The following is an 18,715-nucleotide window of genomic DNA, read 5'->3' on the forward strand; positions in this document are numbered from 1 at the left end:
CATGCCGCAACTGAAGATCCCGCATACCACAACGAAGATCCCATGTGCTGCAACTAAGACCCGGTGCAGCCAAAATAAATAAAATAAAATAAATATTTTTAAAAATTGTTTGCATAAATCTATTTCTGGGCTATTTAGCTACTCCTGCACTGAGACCACCTTGTCTTTAATGAATATAACTTTATAATAGATTCTGATGCTTGGCAGGACAAATCATTCCTCCTTATTCTTCAGAATTGTCTTAGGTATTCATGCCCTTTGTTCTTCCATAGTAATTTTAGAGTTATCTTGACAAATTTCACAAAAAAAAACCTTTTGGATTTTGACTGGATTTGTACTGAATCTACAGATCAACATGGGGAAAAATTGACAACTTTTATTCATGACTATTAGATATCTCTCCATTAATTTTTCTTTTTAACATATTTCTGTACGTTTTATAATTATTTTACACACAGGTCTTGCACTTTTTTTTTTTTTTTTTTTTTTTTTTTTTGCCCTGCTGCGTGGCTTGTGGGATCTTAGTTCCCTGACCAGGGATTGAAACCCAGCCCACAGCAGTGAAAATGCCGAACCCTAACCACTGGACCTCCAGGGAATACCCTTGCACATATTTTTAAAACATTTTTTATTGTGGTAAAATATACCTAATATAAAATTGATCATTTGAAACATTAAAAAAATTTAGCAAAGGTAAATGTAAAATTGACATACAAAATTGTAAGATATTCAAAGTGTACATTGTGGTTCTTTGATATACATATATATTACAAAAGGACTCCCTTCATCTAGTTAATTCACACATCTATCACCTCACATATTTATCTTTTGTGTGTGTGTGTGAGAAACTTATGTTCTACTGTCTTAGCAAATTGCAATTATACAATATAGTGTTATCAACTATAGTCACCATGTTTTTACATTATATCCTCAGACCTTATTCCTCTTACAGTTGAAAGTAATTACCCTTTTACCAACCTCTTCCTATCTCCCCACCCGCAGCCCTTGGAAACCACTTAAACTTTCTGTTTCCACTAGTTTTGACTTAAAAAAAAATTCCACATATAAGTGATACCATACAGTATTTGTCCTTCTCTGTTCACTAGCATAATGCTCCCAAGATCCACCCATGTTGTCACAAATGGCAGGATTTCTATTTTTTCTTGTGGCTAAATAGTATTTCATTGTATATATAAATATATACCACATTTTCTCTATTCATTCATCCGTTGATGGACACTTAATGTTGTTTCCATATCTTGCTATTATTGTTTCCTGTTTCGTTTATTTCTGTCTTAACTTTATAATCTATTTATTTAGGTTTATATTATTTTGTTCTTTTTTCACTTCCTATGATGGGCATTTAGTTTATTAACTTTCAGTCTTTCTGATTTTCTTTTATAAAGCAGGTAAAACTATAAATTTCCCACAGAGTACCACTTTTTATACCACCCATAGGTTTGATATGGGTGGTATAAGTTTTTATAGTTTTCACTTATAAGCATTTATATTATCACTCATTTATAAATATTTTAAATTTTTCATTATGATCTCTTCTTTGACTTCTGAGATAGTCGCAAGTTTTATTAACTTAAAAATATATATTTATAAAACTTAATAAATGTTAGAAAAAATATATGTATATTCCATGTTCATGGATTGAAAGACTCAATATTGTTGGTAAGATGTCAACGCTTCCCAAACTGACCTATAGATTCAATATAATCTCAATCAAAAGCACAGCAAGCTGTTTTGCAAATATCAACAAACTTATTCTAAAGTTCAAATGGAAACGCAGAAGACCTGGATATCCAACACAGTAGTGAAGAAAAACAAAGTTGGAGGCTTCACATTACCTGATTTTAAGACTTCCTATAAAGTCTTCCATAATCAGAATAGCATGGTATTGGCAAAAGGATAGACACATAGAACCATGGAACAAAATAGAAAGTTCAGAAATAGACCCACATAAATATAGTCAACTGCAAAGAAGCAAAGGCAATTCAATGGAGAAAGGATAGTCTTTTCAGCAATGGTACTGGAATAATTGGATGACCATATGCAAAAATTTAATGTAAAAAAAAAAATGTAAACCCAGATCTTACACCCTTTACAAAAATTAACTCAAAATGGATTATAGACCTAAATGTAAAACACAAAACTATATAAAACTTCTAGAAGACAACATAGGAGAAAATCTAAGTGACCTTGGGTTTGGCAATGAATTTTTAGATATGACACCAAAAGCAAAATCTATGAAAGAAAAAATTGATAAATTGGACTTTTTTTTTTAAGATTTATTTATTTTGTTTATTTTTGGCTGCGTCAGGTCTTAGTTGCGGCACGTGGGCTCTTTGTTGTGGTGCACAGTCTTCTCTCTAGCCGTGGTGTGCAGGTTTTCTCTCTCTAGTTGTGGCGCGCAGGCTCCAGCGTGCGTTGGCTCTGTAGTTTGCGGCACGCAGGCTCAGTAGTTGCGGCACGCGGGCTTAGTTGCCCCGCGGCATGTGAGATCTTAGTTCCCCTGACCAGGGATCAAACTCGTGTCCCCTGCATTGTAAGGCGGATTCTTTACCACTGGACCACCAGGGAAGTCCCAAATTGGACTAAAATAAAAAACTTCTGCTCTGCAAAAGATGCTGTTAAGAGAATAAAAAGGCAAGCCAGAGACTGGAGAAAATATTTGCAAAACATAGCTGATAAAAGACTTGTATCCAAAATATACAAATAACTCAAAACTCAACAGTAAGAAGGTAAACATCCCAATTTAAAAAAACAGGCAAAAGATCTGAAGAGATAACTCACCAAAGAAGATATACAGATAGCAAATAAGCATATGAAAAGATGCTCAATATTATTTGTCATTAGGAAAGTGCAACTTAAAAGAATGAAAAACTAAATAAAAGAGCTCCTCTATTATTATGGCTAAAATCATAAATTGGCAAGGATGCAGAACAACAAGAATTCTCATTCATTGCTGGTGGGAGTGCAAAATGGTATAGCCACTTTGGAAGACAGTTTCTAGTTTCTTACAAAGCTAAACATAGTTTTACCATATGACTCAACATTCGTGTTCCTAGGTATTACCCAACTGATTTGAAAACTGTATCCACACAAAAACCTGCACGCAAATGTTTATAGCAGCTTTATTCACAGCTGCCAAACACTGGAAGCAACCAAGATGTCCTTCAATAATTGACGAATGGATAAGCAAACTGTAGTACGTGGATACATTGAAAAATATTATTCTGTGATTTTTGAGAAACAAGCTATTAGGCCATGAAAAGATATGAATGGCCTTAAGTGTATACTGCTGAGTGAAAGAAGCCTGTCTGAAAAGGCTATATAGTGTATGATTAAAGGTATATGACACTCCGGGCTTCCCTGGTGGCGCAGTGGTTGAGAGTCTGCCTGCCGATGCAGGGGACACGGGTTCGTGCCCCGGTCCGAGAGGATCCCGCATGCCGTGGAGCGGCTAGACCCGTGATCCATGGCCGCGGGGAAGATCCCACATGCCGTGGAGCGGCTGGGCCCGTGAGCCATGGCCGCTGAGCCTGCGCGTCCGGAGCCTGTGCTCCGCAACGGGTAGAGGCCACAACAGTGAGAGGCCCGCGTACCACAAAAAAAACAAAACAAAAAAAAGGTATATGACACTCCAGAAAAAGCAAGATATACTGTAAAAAGATCAGTGGTTGCCAGGGCTTTGAGAAGAGAGAGGAGGATTTAATAGGTGGAGCACAGATTTTTTAGGGCAGTGAGACTTCTGTCTGATACTCTAATGGTGGATACATGACTCCACGCATTCATCAAAACCCACAGGACTTTACAGCCCATAGAGTGAACCTTACCATGTACAAATTTAAAAAAAAATCATTTAAGAGATAGAGGGATCCCAGGGTGGAATGCAGACTGTGATAAATGAATGTAACTGTATTACACATGTATGAAAAACATATGGAATTTTAAATTATTAGGCTGTTAGTGACTTCTAATTTAATCTCATTGTAGTCAGAAGACAGGTCTATATGATGCCTATTCTTTGAAATTTGTCTTGAGAACTTCCCTGGCGGTACAGTGGTTCAGACTCCCTGCTTCCAATGCACGCGGTGTGGGTTCAATTCCTGGTCGGAGTACTAAGATCCCATATGCCGTGCAGTGCGGCCAAAAAGAAAAAAAGAAAATTTCTGTCGAGGCTTGCTTTATTGCCTAGTGTATGATAAAGTTTTGCAAATGCTCTGAGTAAGCTTGAGAAAAATGTGTATTCTCTAGTTGTTACATGCAGAATTTTAGAAATGGTCATTAGTTTAATCTTGTTAATTGTGTTATTAAAATAATCTATCTTTGCTAAGGTTTTACATTTTGACCCCTTGAAAAGGTGCATTGAAATTTCTCATTATGGTATTAGAGATATCAACTTCTCCTATGAGTTATACTCATTATTTTATATATTTGAAGACATTTATTAGGTTCATATATATTTAATTTTTTGGTGTACTGAACGTTTTGTCTTTAGATAATGAATCTCTCTATTAATGATACTTTATGGGTTTTTGTTTTGTTTTGGTAATAGTATAGCTAAATCAGATTTCTTTTGATTACTCTTTGCCTAATATAACTTTTTCCATCCTTTAACTCTCAGCCTTTTCATGTCCCTATGCTTTAAGTGTACCTTCTTACAGAGTGACCAAGTTGTCATCAAAATCAAAACACTTGTGAGAGGGAAAGGGGGCGCTATGAATAATTACACAAGCATAAAAGACATAAACTGGGTATGTTCTGGGAAATACTGGCCACCCTGTTTATTTATTTTTAAATATTTATTTATTTATTTGGCTGTGCCAGGTCTTAGTTGTGGCATGCGGGCTCTTTTAGTTGCAGTATGCAGGCTCTAGTTCCCTGACCAGGGATGGAACCTGGGCCCCATGCATTGGGAGTGCAGAGTCTTAACCACTGTACCACCAGGGAAGTCCCGGCCGCCCTATTTAAAAACAGCATATTAATTTGATTTTTCAAAAGCTCAATCCAACTATCTCTTTTAACTAGTGATAATCAATATACTTTGATTCATTTTTGCAGTCACAATTACTGAAATCCACTTTTTCTACGTTTCCTTTTTTCTTTTCTTCCCTTTTTCGATTGAGGTCTTGTTTTTGTTTTTCCCTTTAGCCTACCTTTTTCCACTACTGTTTTCTAGCTATATTATTGTAGTGGTTATCCTTAAAATTTTATCATGCAAATGTAACTTTGAGGGACTTCCTTAGTGGTCCAGTGGTTAAGACTTCGTGCTTCCACTGCAGGGAGCATGGGTTGGATCCTTGGTCAGGGAACTAAGATCCCGCAAGCCAGGCAGCGTGGTGTGGCCAAAAAAAAACCGAGAAAAGTAACTTTGAAATCTTGGTGTCTTTCTCCTACACCTTGAACAATAGAAAGATTTTAAGATACTTCGGCTCTCATCATCTCCATCCTGAAATATATTATTGCTGCCCACCATTTTATCTTTTTTTTTTAACTCCACAGTTGAACAGAGCTTTTATTATTTAATGCAATCAATATTTGGATTTGCTTACATGTTTACCATTTAGATTGCTCATCACTGCCTATTAGTTTGTCGTCTTGACATAATTTTCCTCCTCCTTATCCTCTTTTTTTTCCCCAATAGTTCCAGACCCATTTATTGATGAGTTCCTCTTTTATCCAGTTTCTGGACTCTTTTTTTTCACTACACTGTATATTCCTACTCCAAAACTTTGTTGTTGTTGTTTTTTGGCCACACTGCGAGGCTCGTGGGGTCGTAGTACCCCAACCAGGGACTGAACCCGGGCCCCTGGCAGTGAAAGCTCAGAGTCCTAACCACTAGACTGCCAGGGAATTCCCACCAAAACCATTCTTAATTGTTTGAATTATTTTAGGATTTTGCATTTTCATATACATTTTATTTTATTTTATTTGGAGCATCCCCCTCCTTAACTTTTAGAAGTTCCATTAAATCAGATCTGTTGCTAACTCAATTTTTGACTATAACTCTCTTCATTTTACTCTGACAGATAATTTTGCTGAGTAAGCAATTCTAGGTTGGCTGTTATTTCCTATCAACATGTTGAAGATACTCTTCACTCTCTTCTGGTTTCCTTATTGCTTAACAACTTTTGGTTATTTCTTTAAAAAAAAAGAAAAGAAAAAGAAAAGAAAAAGTCTTAGAGTTAGGGCTTCCCTGGTGGCGCAGTGGTTGAGAGTCCGCCTGCCGGTGCAGGGGACACAGGTTCCTGCCCCGGTGCGGGAAGATCCCATATGCTGCGGAGCGGCTGGGCCCGTGAACCATGGCCGCTGAGCCTGCGCGTCTGGAGCCTGTGCTCTGCAACGGGAGAGGCCACAACAGTGAGAGGCCCGCATACCGCAAAAAAAAAAAGTCTTAGAGTTAAACAATGAGTCTTCAACATTATAAAGCTATCTGTAACAGTAATTAAAGTAGTGGTAACATTTTACCCTTATGACAATGTCATAGACTTCAAATCACAACTTGGATCCTCAATGATTCAGGTGTTTTATCTTACAAATATGGATTTGGTCAGTTTTAAGATAAAATTCCTCCAAATATGTTGTCCACAACTTTTGTTTCTTAACAGAAGTGTGTAGACACGGCTCATTTGTCCATGATGTATCTTCTCTCTAGATGTTTTTGAAAATCTTTTCTTTGTCACTGGTGTTCTGCAGCTTTGTTACAGTGGGTTTCTCTTGTATTTATCCTGCTTGGGATACGCTGTTTCCTGATTCTAAGGATTCATGTGTTTCAAATTTTAGAAAAGGGATTGCTCTTATCTCTTTAAATATCGCTTCTCTCTTTCTCCCACTGGGCCTGCAACTAGATGAACGTTAAATCTTCTATCTTCTAATTCATCTTTGTGTCGAATCTATTTAACCTTCCCTTTAGTGTGTTTATTTCAACAACTTGTTATTCAATAGTTTTCATTTTTAGAAGTTGTGTCTTCCCTCCAAAGGTGTCTGCTTTTTGCCTCTGGTTATAAGTCCATTTCTGTAATTATAACTTCCATCTCTTACTCTCAGAATGACTTAACTTCTTATGGGTTAGATAATATTTATTTTGAGCCCTTGGCTTGATCTTAATCTGTGAGAGCCTTGCAAGCTTAGTTTGGAGAAATTTTCCTTCAGAGAAGACCTGCATCTGCTTTTGCTGGTAGCCAAGGGGTGCCCCAACCCAGGACCTCTTCAGCCCCGCTTAGGTTCCCCACTTTGCTGCTGTTCCAAGGTAATATCCTTACAGTCAGTGTTGCTACCTCACTCCTCCCCTCCGCCTGCCTTTCCAGCTTGGCTCTCTGTTGCTGTCTGTCACCCTACCATTTTGGTGCCCCATGGCACCAGCCCTGTCTTCTCACCTCTGTGATCAAGGCTTGCAGCCACCCACCTTGGCCTCAGTTCATGACCACTTCAGAGCCAGATTTGTGTGTGTGTGTGTTGTTTTTTTAATTAATTTATATATTTTTGGCTGCATTGGGTCTTCGTTGCTGCACGCGGGCTTTATCTAGTTGCAGCGAGAAGGGGCTACTCTTCATTGCAGTGCGCGGGCTTCTCACTGCAGTGGCTTCTCTTGTTGCAGAGCACGGGCTCTAGGCGCACGGGCTTCAGTGGTTGTGGCTCGCGGCTCTAGAGTACAGGCTCAGTAGTTGTGGCGCACGGGCTTAGCTGTTTCGCGGCATGTGGGATCTTCCCAGACCAGGGCTCGAACCTGTGTCCCCTGCATTGGCAGGCGGATTCTTAACCACTACGCCACCAGGGAAGTTCCTGTTTTGTTTTTTTTAAGGAATGGTCCCTGGAGGCCTCTCCTACCTTTTGCAAGACTGGTGGTGCCTCAGTGTGTGTGTAAACAAAGTTTCCATTGTGGGCAAGTTGCAGGAGAGCTCCTCAGAACTTAGTCATTCATGATAACAGAAGCAGAGCATTTTCTAAAACATTAAAAAATCTTAAGTGCTCTATACACATCAGGGACGGGTGGGCCAATGGGGGCCAAATTAAGAAATTTCAGAAGCAAAGGAGGGAAGTACAGAGAACATCAAGGTTGGGATCCAAACTGTTTCAAGCCAGTTCCTGGCCAGTGCCTCCCACGCTGGTCTATGATATCTGAAAAGTGGTGTCAGTGAAGACTGAGCTGCATCCTCTCTTTGAACAGATGGCAAAGGAAAACAACTTCAAGGTAGAGTTCAAATCCCAGCATCATCTCAGGAGCTTCCACCAACATGAGGCAGCAGAAAGCCCCCGTTCCTGTTCTCTGGACATGCTGTTACGCAGATTGAGGGCCATAGAAGCCAAGCAAGATGATAAGTTTGCCACCATCATGGATGCAGTAGGGGAGTTTGGCACATTCCAGCGGAGGCTGGTGGCCCTCACCTTCATTCCCAACATCCTGTCTACCTTCTTCTTGTTTGCTGACATCTTCGTGTTCACACCGCAGAAGCCCTATTGCAACACCAGCTGGATACTGGCAGTGGGCCCCAACCTGATGGAGTCTGAGCGGCTGAATCTGACCCTGCCCCAAGCACCCAATGGCAGTTTCCTGACTTGCCTCATGTACTTGCCTGTGGACTGGGATCTGGAGTCTATCATCCATTTTGGGCTCAACCGCAGAGACTCATGTCAAGATGGGTGGATCTATCCTGAGGTCAAGAAGCAATCACTGATCAATGAGGTATGCCTTGTCCTGAGTTGTCTGTAGCTAACCCAGGACCCCAGAGATTTGCCCTCACCCTCACTGAACAGGTGGGGAAACTGAGGCTCAGGGAGGGGAAGCAATTGGCCCAAGGTCAACCCACAGAGGCAGGGCCAAGGCAGAAACAGGATTCCTGCTGCCCAGCCCTGGTCTTACAGGTCTTAGCCAGGAAGCTAGAGTAGATTGGGGACTAGGGGCAGATGTCAGGTGGCAGCGTTTGCCACCTGCCCAGGGAATTGCTTCTGTAGTTGTGGCTCTGCCCTCTGAAATCACAGAAATTAGGGAACTGGGGAAAGAAGCATCTTTGATCTGGTACCTCTTATGGAGTTTCTCAGCCTAAGCTGCTACCTGGGCCCTTCACAGCACAGACCTGCCCAGTTTGATTCTCTAGGGTGAGGCCTAGCATCTGTACTTGGAAAAGGGTCTTGGGTGATTCTGGCCTTTGCTCGGTTACCTCTTCACCCAGCCCCCTTCTTGGCCTGTGTCTCTGGTCCCTCTCTCCAGGCCTAACTCCTAGAGTCTGCCAGATGCAGGATGGGCTGCAGAGGTAACAGAGCTGAGGCATGCTGCACACAGTTACCTGCGCCTGTCCCAGGCCCCTTCTGCCTAAAGGCCCACCCTGGGTGGAGGCTCAGTCTCAACCTAGAAGGCCCTGGATGGAGGCCTGTGGCCAATCCCTGCATATAACCCGCAGTTTGACTTGGTGTGTGGCAAGGAACCGAACCCGGAAATCGTGCAGAACATGTACTTGGCGGGACTCTTGACAGGGTCTTTCCTCTTCGGGTTCATAACTGACAAGTAAGTCTTCCAGAGTTCCCTCTGGTCCCCGGGACACCCCTGCTTCCTCCTTGTGGCCATTCAGAGCTGAAGGGTCTCAATTTAGGGGAGGCAAGGGTAGGGGCCCTCCGGAGGCGAGTGTACGGCTCGGGGCCTGGTCTTGGTGCTGGGAGCGGGCTGGGGCCAGCCACATAGGTCCATGCGCTTGGCGCAGTCTCCCCTCCCTTCCACGCGCGCAGGCTGGGCCGCCACCCAAGCATCCTGCTGTGGCTGCTGGGACTGATCATCTTCGGCTTCGGGACAGCCTTTGTCAACAGCTTTCACCAATATCTGTTCTTCCTCTTTGGCGTGTCCCAAGCTGCGGTGGGCTACGCCATCAGCAGCGCGTCTTTAAGTGAGGTGGGGGGGCGGGGGCGGGGGGGCGGGGCGCGCATGTACCTACCGGGAGCCCGCAGGACAGGGGGAGTTGTGGCCCAGTCAGGCAGGCTGTGGAGGCCTAGAGATGGCAGAGAATCTGTGCCCACACTGCCCTTGCACTGTCATCCCCCTGGTACCCCACACATCCCCCCTTCATACCCCTTGCTTCCCCCACCTGGGCCAGGTGGCTGCTAAGCCCTCTATATGTATTGCCTCCTTTCATCCTGGCAACTGTCTGTTCGGTAGGCACTAATCTATTATTCCTTTAGCTCAGGAAGATACTAGAGCCTCAGGAAGTTAACCAACTTACTCAGGGTCACACGGCAGTTCAGTGAAGGAACTGGGATTCCACCCCAGGCCTGTGTGATGCAAAATTCCCAAGTGCCCGTACATTTATTCAGCCTCACAGGAACCTGCTGGGGAACCTGCTCCCGTTTCTCATTGGGAAATTTTCAGAGCCCAGCCAGAGGGAACTGGGTCCTCCACAAAGGCCGGGGTCTAGGTGGCCAAAGCACTGATACACTAAGAACCAAGACAAGGACAGTGATGTCTCGCCTTGCCTGTGTCAGGCCACATGTGAGGTGCTGTACCCAGGGCCAGAGCTTCTTAATGACAGGCGTGTGGTCAGGGGGAGGTGTTCCAAGGGAACAGCCAAGTTGATGACAGACTGGAGGCTATGTCTGTGGTTTGGACCCCAGGCAAGTGTGCCCTGGGGGCGCAGAGGCACTCTGCCTGGCTTTGAAGTGCTGTCTCTGGACCCGGATCCTGAGCAGGCAGAAGAAACCCAGTCCCTGAGCAGGGCTGGGGCATCTCAGAAGGCTGGGGACAGGGGCAGCCCTGGGTACCTTGAGCTGAGTATGATTTTGTCCTCCTGGCCTCTGCACAGTCGCTGAGTGGCTAGTGGGCATGCGCCGGGCCCACGCCATCACCCTGGGACACTGCTTTTTCGCTATGGGGGTCATATTCCTGACGGGACTTGGCTACAGCCTTCCCCACTGGCAGCTGCTGTTTCTGGTGAGTGGGGCACCTGTGTTCCCCCTCATCTCATATCTGGTGAGCAAACGAATACAGGGCATGCACAGGATGGGTCTGTTGGGCTGGAGATTGAGGGGTGTGGAGGGTCCTTGAAGGGCTGGAGTGGGTGGGATTTTCCCTGGGAGAAAGTGTATGGGGAGCCAAGGGCAGAGCCTCTGGAACCCCAGCATTAACCCCATCAGAGGAGATCCTCAAAGAGATGTCAGAGAGGTGGGCAGAAAACCAGAAGGAAAGGTTTTGAAAGGCAAGAGTTCAAGGACAAGGGAATGGTCAGGGTTGAAGGCAAGAAAGGTGAGGCTGGAGAAGGATCTGTTGGCCTTAGTGACCTTGACATGGCTTCCGCAGAGCGGCAGGAGGTTGAGGAGCGAGGAGGAACTGAAAAATATATCCATCCAGGAGGTGACATTTTCCCAGTGTTGGACTGAGGCAGGCAGGGGGAAAGTGAGGACGTCTGTGGGCAGCTAAGGCAGAGTCAGGGAAGGGTCTCTGATGTTTTTAATGGTAGGGGAGTCACAGACCTGAAAGACGGAAGCTATGAAGGGACAACTGATGGAGTAAACTTGGAGGAGTAATGAGGAGGGACTGGGCACAAGAGCAAGATGGCGCTGCTTACTATGGGCAGGTGGCCAAAGGAGAGGAACGGGGCTTCCCTGGTGGCGCAGGGGACACGGGTTCGTGCCCCGGTCCGGGAAGATCCCACATGCCACGGAGCGGCTGGGCCCGTGAGCCATGGCCGCTGAGCCTGCGCGTCCGGAGCCTGTGCTCCGCAACGGGAGAGGCCACAACAGTGAGAGGCCCGCATACCGCAAAAGAAAAAGGAGAGGAACAGAAGAGAAGGCAGATAGGGAGGTGAGAGGGAGCAAGCTGAAATCACCTTGTTAAGGGTTAGGCAGTTCTGGGTGAAGAAATGATCATACTGAATCTTGACATGATCACATGTTATCTTTACAAGATGGGTGTGAGTCTCCTGTCCCAGAGGCTGGAGGGAGGGGTGAGGGAAGAGGCTTCAGAGGGTCAGAATAACTTGCCCAAGGTCACACAGCTAAAAAGTGGGAGACCTGGGATTTGACTCAGCCTCTCTGGCTCCAAAGCCCCTGCATTTTAACCACTGCATTGTACACAGTATGGATTGTAAGAATTGGGGTTACCAGTTAAAAGTGAGGGCACATAGGTGGCTTGGAGACCTTCCAAATTGTGCAGAAGCTGGAGACCAGCTTTAACAGTCGTTGAGTTACCCCTAATGAGTGTGAGGACCTGGACCCAGTTGATGCCAGGTAGCATGGCATGTAGCTGGGAAAGAGGGTTGCATGACTTGATCTATTTTTTTTTTTTGGTGAGGGGGGAGGTATAGTTGTTTTACAATGTTGTGTTAGTTTCTACTGCACAGCAAAGTGAAGTACTATTTTATACATATTCGTGTATCTATGTCAGTCCCAATCTCCCAATTCATCCCACCACCACCCCCTCATGACTTGATCTTAAAACATTTTTTAAAATGTTATTAATGCAATTGATGCATACGGTTAAAGATTAAGTAGTATCAAAAGGTTTGTGATGGAAAACAAGTCAATAATTTCAGCTCCCCTCAGCCCTCAGATCCTTTCCCAGAAGCCATCACACTGATCTCCCTTAGGGCTTTCTTCCAGCCGATGTCTACATAGTTCTACATTCTATGAGTAGACAGCTTATTGAATGGGGCACCATTTTTCTTCAACCACTACCTGCAGACATGTCCTGTCAGCTGTCCCTCGCCTGACACTTGACAACATCTTGGGCAGGTTGTGTCTCTTTCCCATCATTCTTGGTTGTAAGAAAAAGTCTCATTTTGATCATTAAGCTTCACTGGCAGTCATTAAAAAATCCAGTCATGTCCCCATTTAAAACTTGGTCTTATATCCAGTTCACACCTTCTCCCTGGTGGCTAGGTAGCTCAACCTAGTCTGTTCTGACCTTTGCTTTCCTCCTCTGTCTCCCTGCTCTGATATTCCAGGTTCCCAGCATCAGAGAAAAATGACAAAAGATGTGTCATCAATGGTCAGTGTCCTCCGTAGGGCAGATGTTCAAATGCCCCAGGAGCCCATCTGTGTGTCTTCAGAGTGTTGGCATTTCCAAATGCTCCAGGCACTGTCGTTGTGACTTCCTCCAGCTCCTGTCCCTAGCAGTTCACCCCATAGCCTCTTTCTGCAGAGGTCTTCTCGCCCTAGCACACGGGGTGCCTTCAAGACATCAGGGTCCACTTGGCTAAAAACTCATTGGCCCCCACCCCGCAGGCTGCCACTGTGGGCTGCTCACACCAACCTCCTGCCTGACCATACCCAGAGGGAGAAGGGACCCCAGTCTCTGGGTTTGTGTAAGTCCTCCAAATTCAGGAGACACACAAGGACTCTACCAGAAACTCTTCTGTCTAGAGTACAGGTACCAGGGCAAGCCCACAAGTGTCTGAATCAGCAAGCCCCAGCCAGAGAATGGAAGGACAGACTCCCTTTCTCTAAGGCAGTGCCCTTCACCAGGCTTGACCTGGTGAGCAACGTAGGGAGGGGAAGAGATTCAAGACCCTCTCACTTCCATGAACAGGAAATTTCCAGCCTTTCTAGGTGGCCAAGGGAGCTGGCTGCTGGGCTGTTTTGTGTTATTATTATTTCTTTAATAAGTCCTGTCCTGAATGTGGTAAAACCTCTCTTTAGAAGGTGAGGTTATCAGCCATTCTTACTAGCTTTGGGACTTAGCTGAAATTCCAGGCAAAAAAGGCCCTCGTTTTTTTCGTGATAGCATTTGGATTTTTTAAAAATTTTATTTATTTTTTGGCTGTGTTGGGTCTTCGTTGCTGCGCGCGGGCTTTCTCTAGTTGCGGCGAGCAGGGGCTACTCTTCCTTGCGGTGCGCGGGCTTCTCATTGAGGTGGCTTCTCTTGTTGCAGAGCACGGGCTGTACATGCACAGGCTTCAGTAGTTGTGGCACGTGGGCTCAGTAGTTGTGGCTCTCGGGCTCCAGAGCGCAGGCTCAGTAGTTGTGGCACACAGGCTTAGCTGCTCCGCAGCATGTGGGATCTTCCTGGACCAGGGCTCGAACCCGTGTGCCCTGCATTGGCAGGCGGATTCTTAACCACTGAGCTACCAGGGAAACCCTGGAATTTGTTTTATGAAAATAAAACTGCGAAACATTCTCAAACGGTTTGTTTTTTTTTTTTGGCCACGCCGTGCATGGCATGTGGACTCTTAATTTCCCAAGCAGGGATCAAACCCGTGGCCCCTGCATTGGAAATGCAGTGTTTTAACCACTGGACTGCCAGGGAAGTCCTCAAGTGGTTTTGGGGATACAAGTTAGAGTTTTCTTTTTTCTCTCCTGTCCCTTACATTATCTGTGTCCTCTGGGGTCCATTTTTTTTTTTTTACTTATTTTGGGCCCTTTTTAATTGGAGAGGTTTTCTTTACTATTTGGTGACCTTGGATCATCCTTTCTTTTTTCTTTTTTTTTTTTTTTTGCAGTACGCGGGCCTCTTACTGTTGTGGCCTCTCCCGTTGCGGAGCACAGGCTCCGGACGCGCAGGCTCAGCGGCCATGGCTCACGGGCCCAGCCGCTCCGCGGCATGTGGGATCTTCCCGGACCGGGGCACGAACCCGTGTCCTCTGCATCGGCAGGCGGACTCTCAACCACTGTGCCACCAGGGAAGCCCCCATCCTTTCTTATTTAAGAGTAAGTCACTAAGAAGCTAATGGGGGAAACTGCGCAGGAGCTCCTTGACTGGTAATCCTTTAGGGCAATAGATTGCAAATTGATTGGAGCATCAGAATCACCTGGGGACTTGTTAAAACATTGAGGATAGGGCCCCGCTCCCAGAGTTTCTGGCTCAGTAGGACTGGGATGGGGCCTGAAGACCTGCATTTCCAGCAAGTTCCCAGATGATGCTGATGTGGTTGATCCACTGATCACACTTTGAGAACCACTACTACTGGATGATCAAATGTCAGGTACCTTTTCCCTGAGGGATCCCAAAGCCAGTGAGTTGCCTGGCTCAGGCTGCTCTGCTCCCCAGTGGGGCTGGAGGCTGGTACCCTTGTTATCATCATGGGACTTCTGCTCAGTTCCCCTATTTACCCTCAGCCTTGTCCTTGCTATTGATGCCCCTTTCTTCCTCAGCCTTGATGCCAAAAACTCGGCCTCTGTGCACCAGTGCCAAATTGAATTTCAGAGACAGAGTTTTGTTTGTTTGGTTTGGTTTTTTGGCTGCATTTGGGTCTTCATTGCTGCATGTAGGCTTTCTCTAGTTGCGGCGAGCGGGGGCTACTCTTTGTTGCGGTGCGTGGGCTTCTCATTGCGGTGGCTTCTCTTGTTGCAGAGCACAGGCTCTAGGGCGGGCCTCAGTAGTTGCAGCACGTGGACTCAGTAGTTGTGGCACGCAGGCCCTAGAAAGCGTGGGCTTCAGTAGCTGTGGCGCACAGGCTCTAGAGCACAGGCTCAGTAGTTGTGGTGCACAGGCTTCGTTGCTCCGCGGCATGTGGGATCTTCCTGGACCAGGGCTCGAACCTGTGTCCCCTGCATCGGCAGGCAGATTCTTAACCACTGTGCCACCAGGGAAGACCCTTGGTGACTTTCTTGAGGACAGTTTTGCAGCCTTAGAGTGGAGAAGGATAGCAGGGTGACTGGTTGCTGGCCCCTGGGTCTGGGGGGAATAGGAGCAGGGGCAGGTAGAGGGGATGACGTTGTCTCTAGAGTCCTGGGTGTGTGTGTACAGTGACCAGCCACAGAGTCCAGGCTGGGGCGGGAGGAGGGACAGTTGCAAGAACACAGCAGGGACTGATGGCATAGTTTTGTCAAGAGTGCCTTATCAGGTTCATACTAGCTCTGACTCTGTGACCTTGGGCAAGCCCTTACTCGCTGAGGCTGAGAATAAAATGGGAATAATCATACTAGGTCGGGGCTTGGGGGGTGGGGATTAACTGATAAGATAAGGGCACTTAAGTGCTTTAAATGTTAATCTGTGTGGATTCTTCAACCTGGTAGCATCGGGAAGAACCAGGGGCCTTTTGAGGTCAAAGGCAATGGGAGATGTGGCGGGGAGGAGATGGGCCAGAGTGGAGACTACTCACCGAGGCAGGGGCTGGGCCCTGGGGTCAAACCTGGGGTCCTGCCCCCATACTCTCCAGGCTATTAGGAGATGGAGAGGAAACAGGAGAATTCCCCAACTACAAGAACGAGGCTCTATTAGAGGGTGTAGACGGGGAGGACAGTATGCCTGGCAGGTGGGGACAACCCCCAAGATAGAAAACAGCTCTTAGAGGTGGCTCTGAGGAAAGGAAGCTGTAGTGCAAAGGCAGCCAGTGGGCAGGGTGTCACTGAGCAGCAGTGGGTACTGTGTATGGCTTGGGCAGGGGACGGGCTGACTGCCGGGGGTGGGCGAGGGAGGCCAAGGTTGATGGTCACCTTCAGGGCCTCCAACACCTGAGTCACCTCATGCTGGAGCAGGATGGCCACCGCTGAGGCTGGGATGGTGCCACCTTGGGTCTGCGGGGCATCTTGGAGTGATGGGTAAGAGAGGGGCGGGCCATGCAGGATTCTCCCAGAGTCCCCACGGTGGCTGATGATGAAAGGGAAGCTGAAAGAGGCCAAGCAGGTGCTGTGCTATGCAGCTGGTGTGAACAAGAAGACCATTCCTGTAAGTCTGCTGGATAAGGTAAGAAGCTTCAGGCCTAGAGTGGGACCAGGGCAGGGGGCTATGCAAGGGCCTCTTCCCTCCTCATCCTTTCAGGTAGGACCTCGGCCCAAAGGGTGTCCCCAGCCCACTGCTTGAGGAGCATGGTGACAGCAAAATCAAGCCCTGCCAGGGGAAAGACAGAGGCCAGACTGGCCCTGTGGGGGGCAGGGGGGCCTCGTGAGTCCTGTTGGGGGAAGGAGCAAGCTGGGGTCTCGGCCCTGCCTCTGGCTGGTCCTGCTTGTCCTGTAGCTGCAGCTGCCTGGAAAGAAGGTGACTACAGCCTCTATCCTGGACTTCTATAGCAACAGGCACCTCCGCAAGGTGACCTTGGTGATGTGCAGCATGTGGTGAGTACCCAGCAGGGACTGCAAACGGCCTTGCAGGCCAGGGGTACAGGGAGATGATGGGCGTGGGCAGGCTGCAGGGAGAGCATGGCCTGAGGACCCTGGTGCAGCCTGCAGAGCCCAGATCTCTGTGCTCATTTCTGTCCTCCACTGCCACCCTGCTGTGCTCTCCTCTGCCTCTGTCTTTATTCCTGGCCCCGGCTTTCTGTGTGTGTCTTTTTCTCTAAGTGTCTCTCTTCTGGCAATGAATTCTAGGCTTGCTATCGGTTGCAACTATTATATGCTGAGCCTCAGGATGAAGGAATTGGGAGTGAACATCCACTTCACACAAGTGATTCCTGGCATGATGGAGGTGCCCGCCCGGCTGTGCTGCATCTTTCTCCTTGAGCAGTTGAAGAGGAAGCGAAGCCTGATTTTGACTTTCTTCCAAGGTGCCCTCATGTGCTTCCTTAGCCTTCTGCTCCCCTCAGGTACAGCTTCCCCTAACCTCCCACTTCACCTCCCTGATGCCACCCCCGGCCTTCCGGCTTCCTCAAACCCCTCCCTCCTGCCTCCTGCCCCTATCCAGCCAACAAAACACCTTGGCAGTTAGCCTCATGCATCCAGACCCCACCTGCCCTACAGAGGCCCCTGCACGTCCTGAGCAGGGGCCATTCTCTAGAGCACTGCCCTCTCGGAGGGGAGGGGGTATCCCAAACAGGGCACGTGCAGCTCCCAGAGACCTGGGAAGGGAGGACGTGCTGTCCAGAGGAATCGTCCTTGTGCAGGAGAGTGGGCAGCCTTCTTCTGCCTGATTCCAACTCCTGTCAATAATTAAATGTGAACAGATGCAGCAAAAGTAGTCCTTCAACTGCTACCCCTGCCCTGTCTCATCTGTAGTCTCACCAGGAAAAAATCACTTGCCCACTGAAGATTGAGCGTAACATTGGGCCAAACTCTCAGGAACAATTCTTGCATGGAGGCCACTCCTTCCCAGGGCGGGCACAGTGCCCTGCGCCCTGTCAACTCAGAACTAGGGAAGGAAATGGGAGGGTGGGCTGGCAATATTTTCAGAATTTCAAAGAACCTTAAGACAATGCATATGCTCCAGGTCACAAGGCTAGAAGAGTGTGGCGGGGCTGAGGATGTGGACATCAAGATGTCAGTGTTGGGGGCTTCCCTGGTGGCGCAGTGGTTGAGAGTCTGCCTGCCGATGCAGGGGACACGGGTTTGTGCCCCGCTCCGGGAGGATCCCACATGCCGCGGAGTGGCTGGGCCCGTGAGCCATGGCCGCTGAGCCTGCGCGTCCGGAGCCTGTGCTCTGCAACGGGAGAGGCCACAACAGTGAGAGGCCCGCGTACTGCAAAAAAAAAAGATGTCAGTGTTGGGAATATCCTGCCGGCCCGGTGGTTAGGACTCCGAGCTTCCACTGCAGGGGACCCCGGGTTCAATCCCTGGTCAGGGAGCTAATCCTAATCCCGCAAGCCACGTGGCATGGCCAAGAAAAAAAGATGTCAGTGTTCATTCACCTGATCAGAATTGCTGACCGCAAGAGCCCCTTCAGCCACTGGGGCCGGGATGGCGGAGCCTGGATGCGGGGTCCACCTCAAGGGGCTCCCTCACTTTCCCTGGGGTCTGGAATTTTGTGTGTCTTGACCTGGACTCTTCCTCTCCCAGATGTTGGCAGTGTTGACAGGCTAAAACAAGATGGGGGAAACAAAGCCATTGTTCAATTTCTATTGTTTGGTGGTTTTTT

General features: G+C 47.3%; 1 protein-coding gene across 1 annotated transcript in view; it reads left to right on the forward strand.

Moving 5' to 3' along the window:
- The window catches only part of SLC22A14 (solute carrier family 22 member 14), a 31,704-nt gene that overhangs the window by 1,206 nt on the left and 11,783 nt on the right, over positions 1–18,715 (forward strand). Inside the window, exons 2-9 of the mRNA XM_033864607.2 lie at positions 8,180–8,695; positions 9,411–9,514; positions 9,733–9,887; positions 10,797–10,963; positions 14,247–14,248; positions 16,495–16,615; positions 16,886–16,983; positions 17,236–17,450. Of these exons, the coding sequence (XP_033720498.1) occupies positions 8,180–8,695; positions 9,411–9,514; positions 9,733–9,887; positions 10,797–10,963; positions 14,247–14,248; positions 16,495–16,615; positions 16,886–16,983; positions 17,236–17,450 (1,378 nt within the window). The remainder of the gene's footprint in view (positions 1–8,179; positions 8,696–9,410; positions 9,515–9,732; positions 9,888–10,796; positions 10,964–14,246; positions 14,249–16,494; positions 16,616–16,885; positions 16,984–17,235; positions 17,451–18,715) is intronic.

Source organism: Tursiops truncatus, chromosome 10 (genome assembly GCF_011762595.2).
Source record: "Tursiops truncatus isolate mTurTru1 chromosome 10, mTurTru1.mat.Y, whole genome shotgun sequence".
In the NCBI taxonomy this organism is placed as follows: domain Eukaryota; kingdom Metazoa; phylum Chordata; class Mammalia; order Artiodactyla; family Delphinidae; genus Tursiops; species Tursiops truncatus.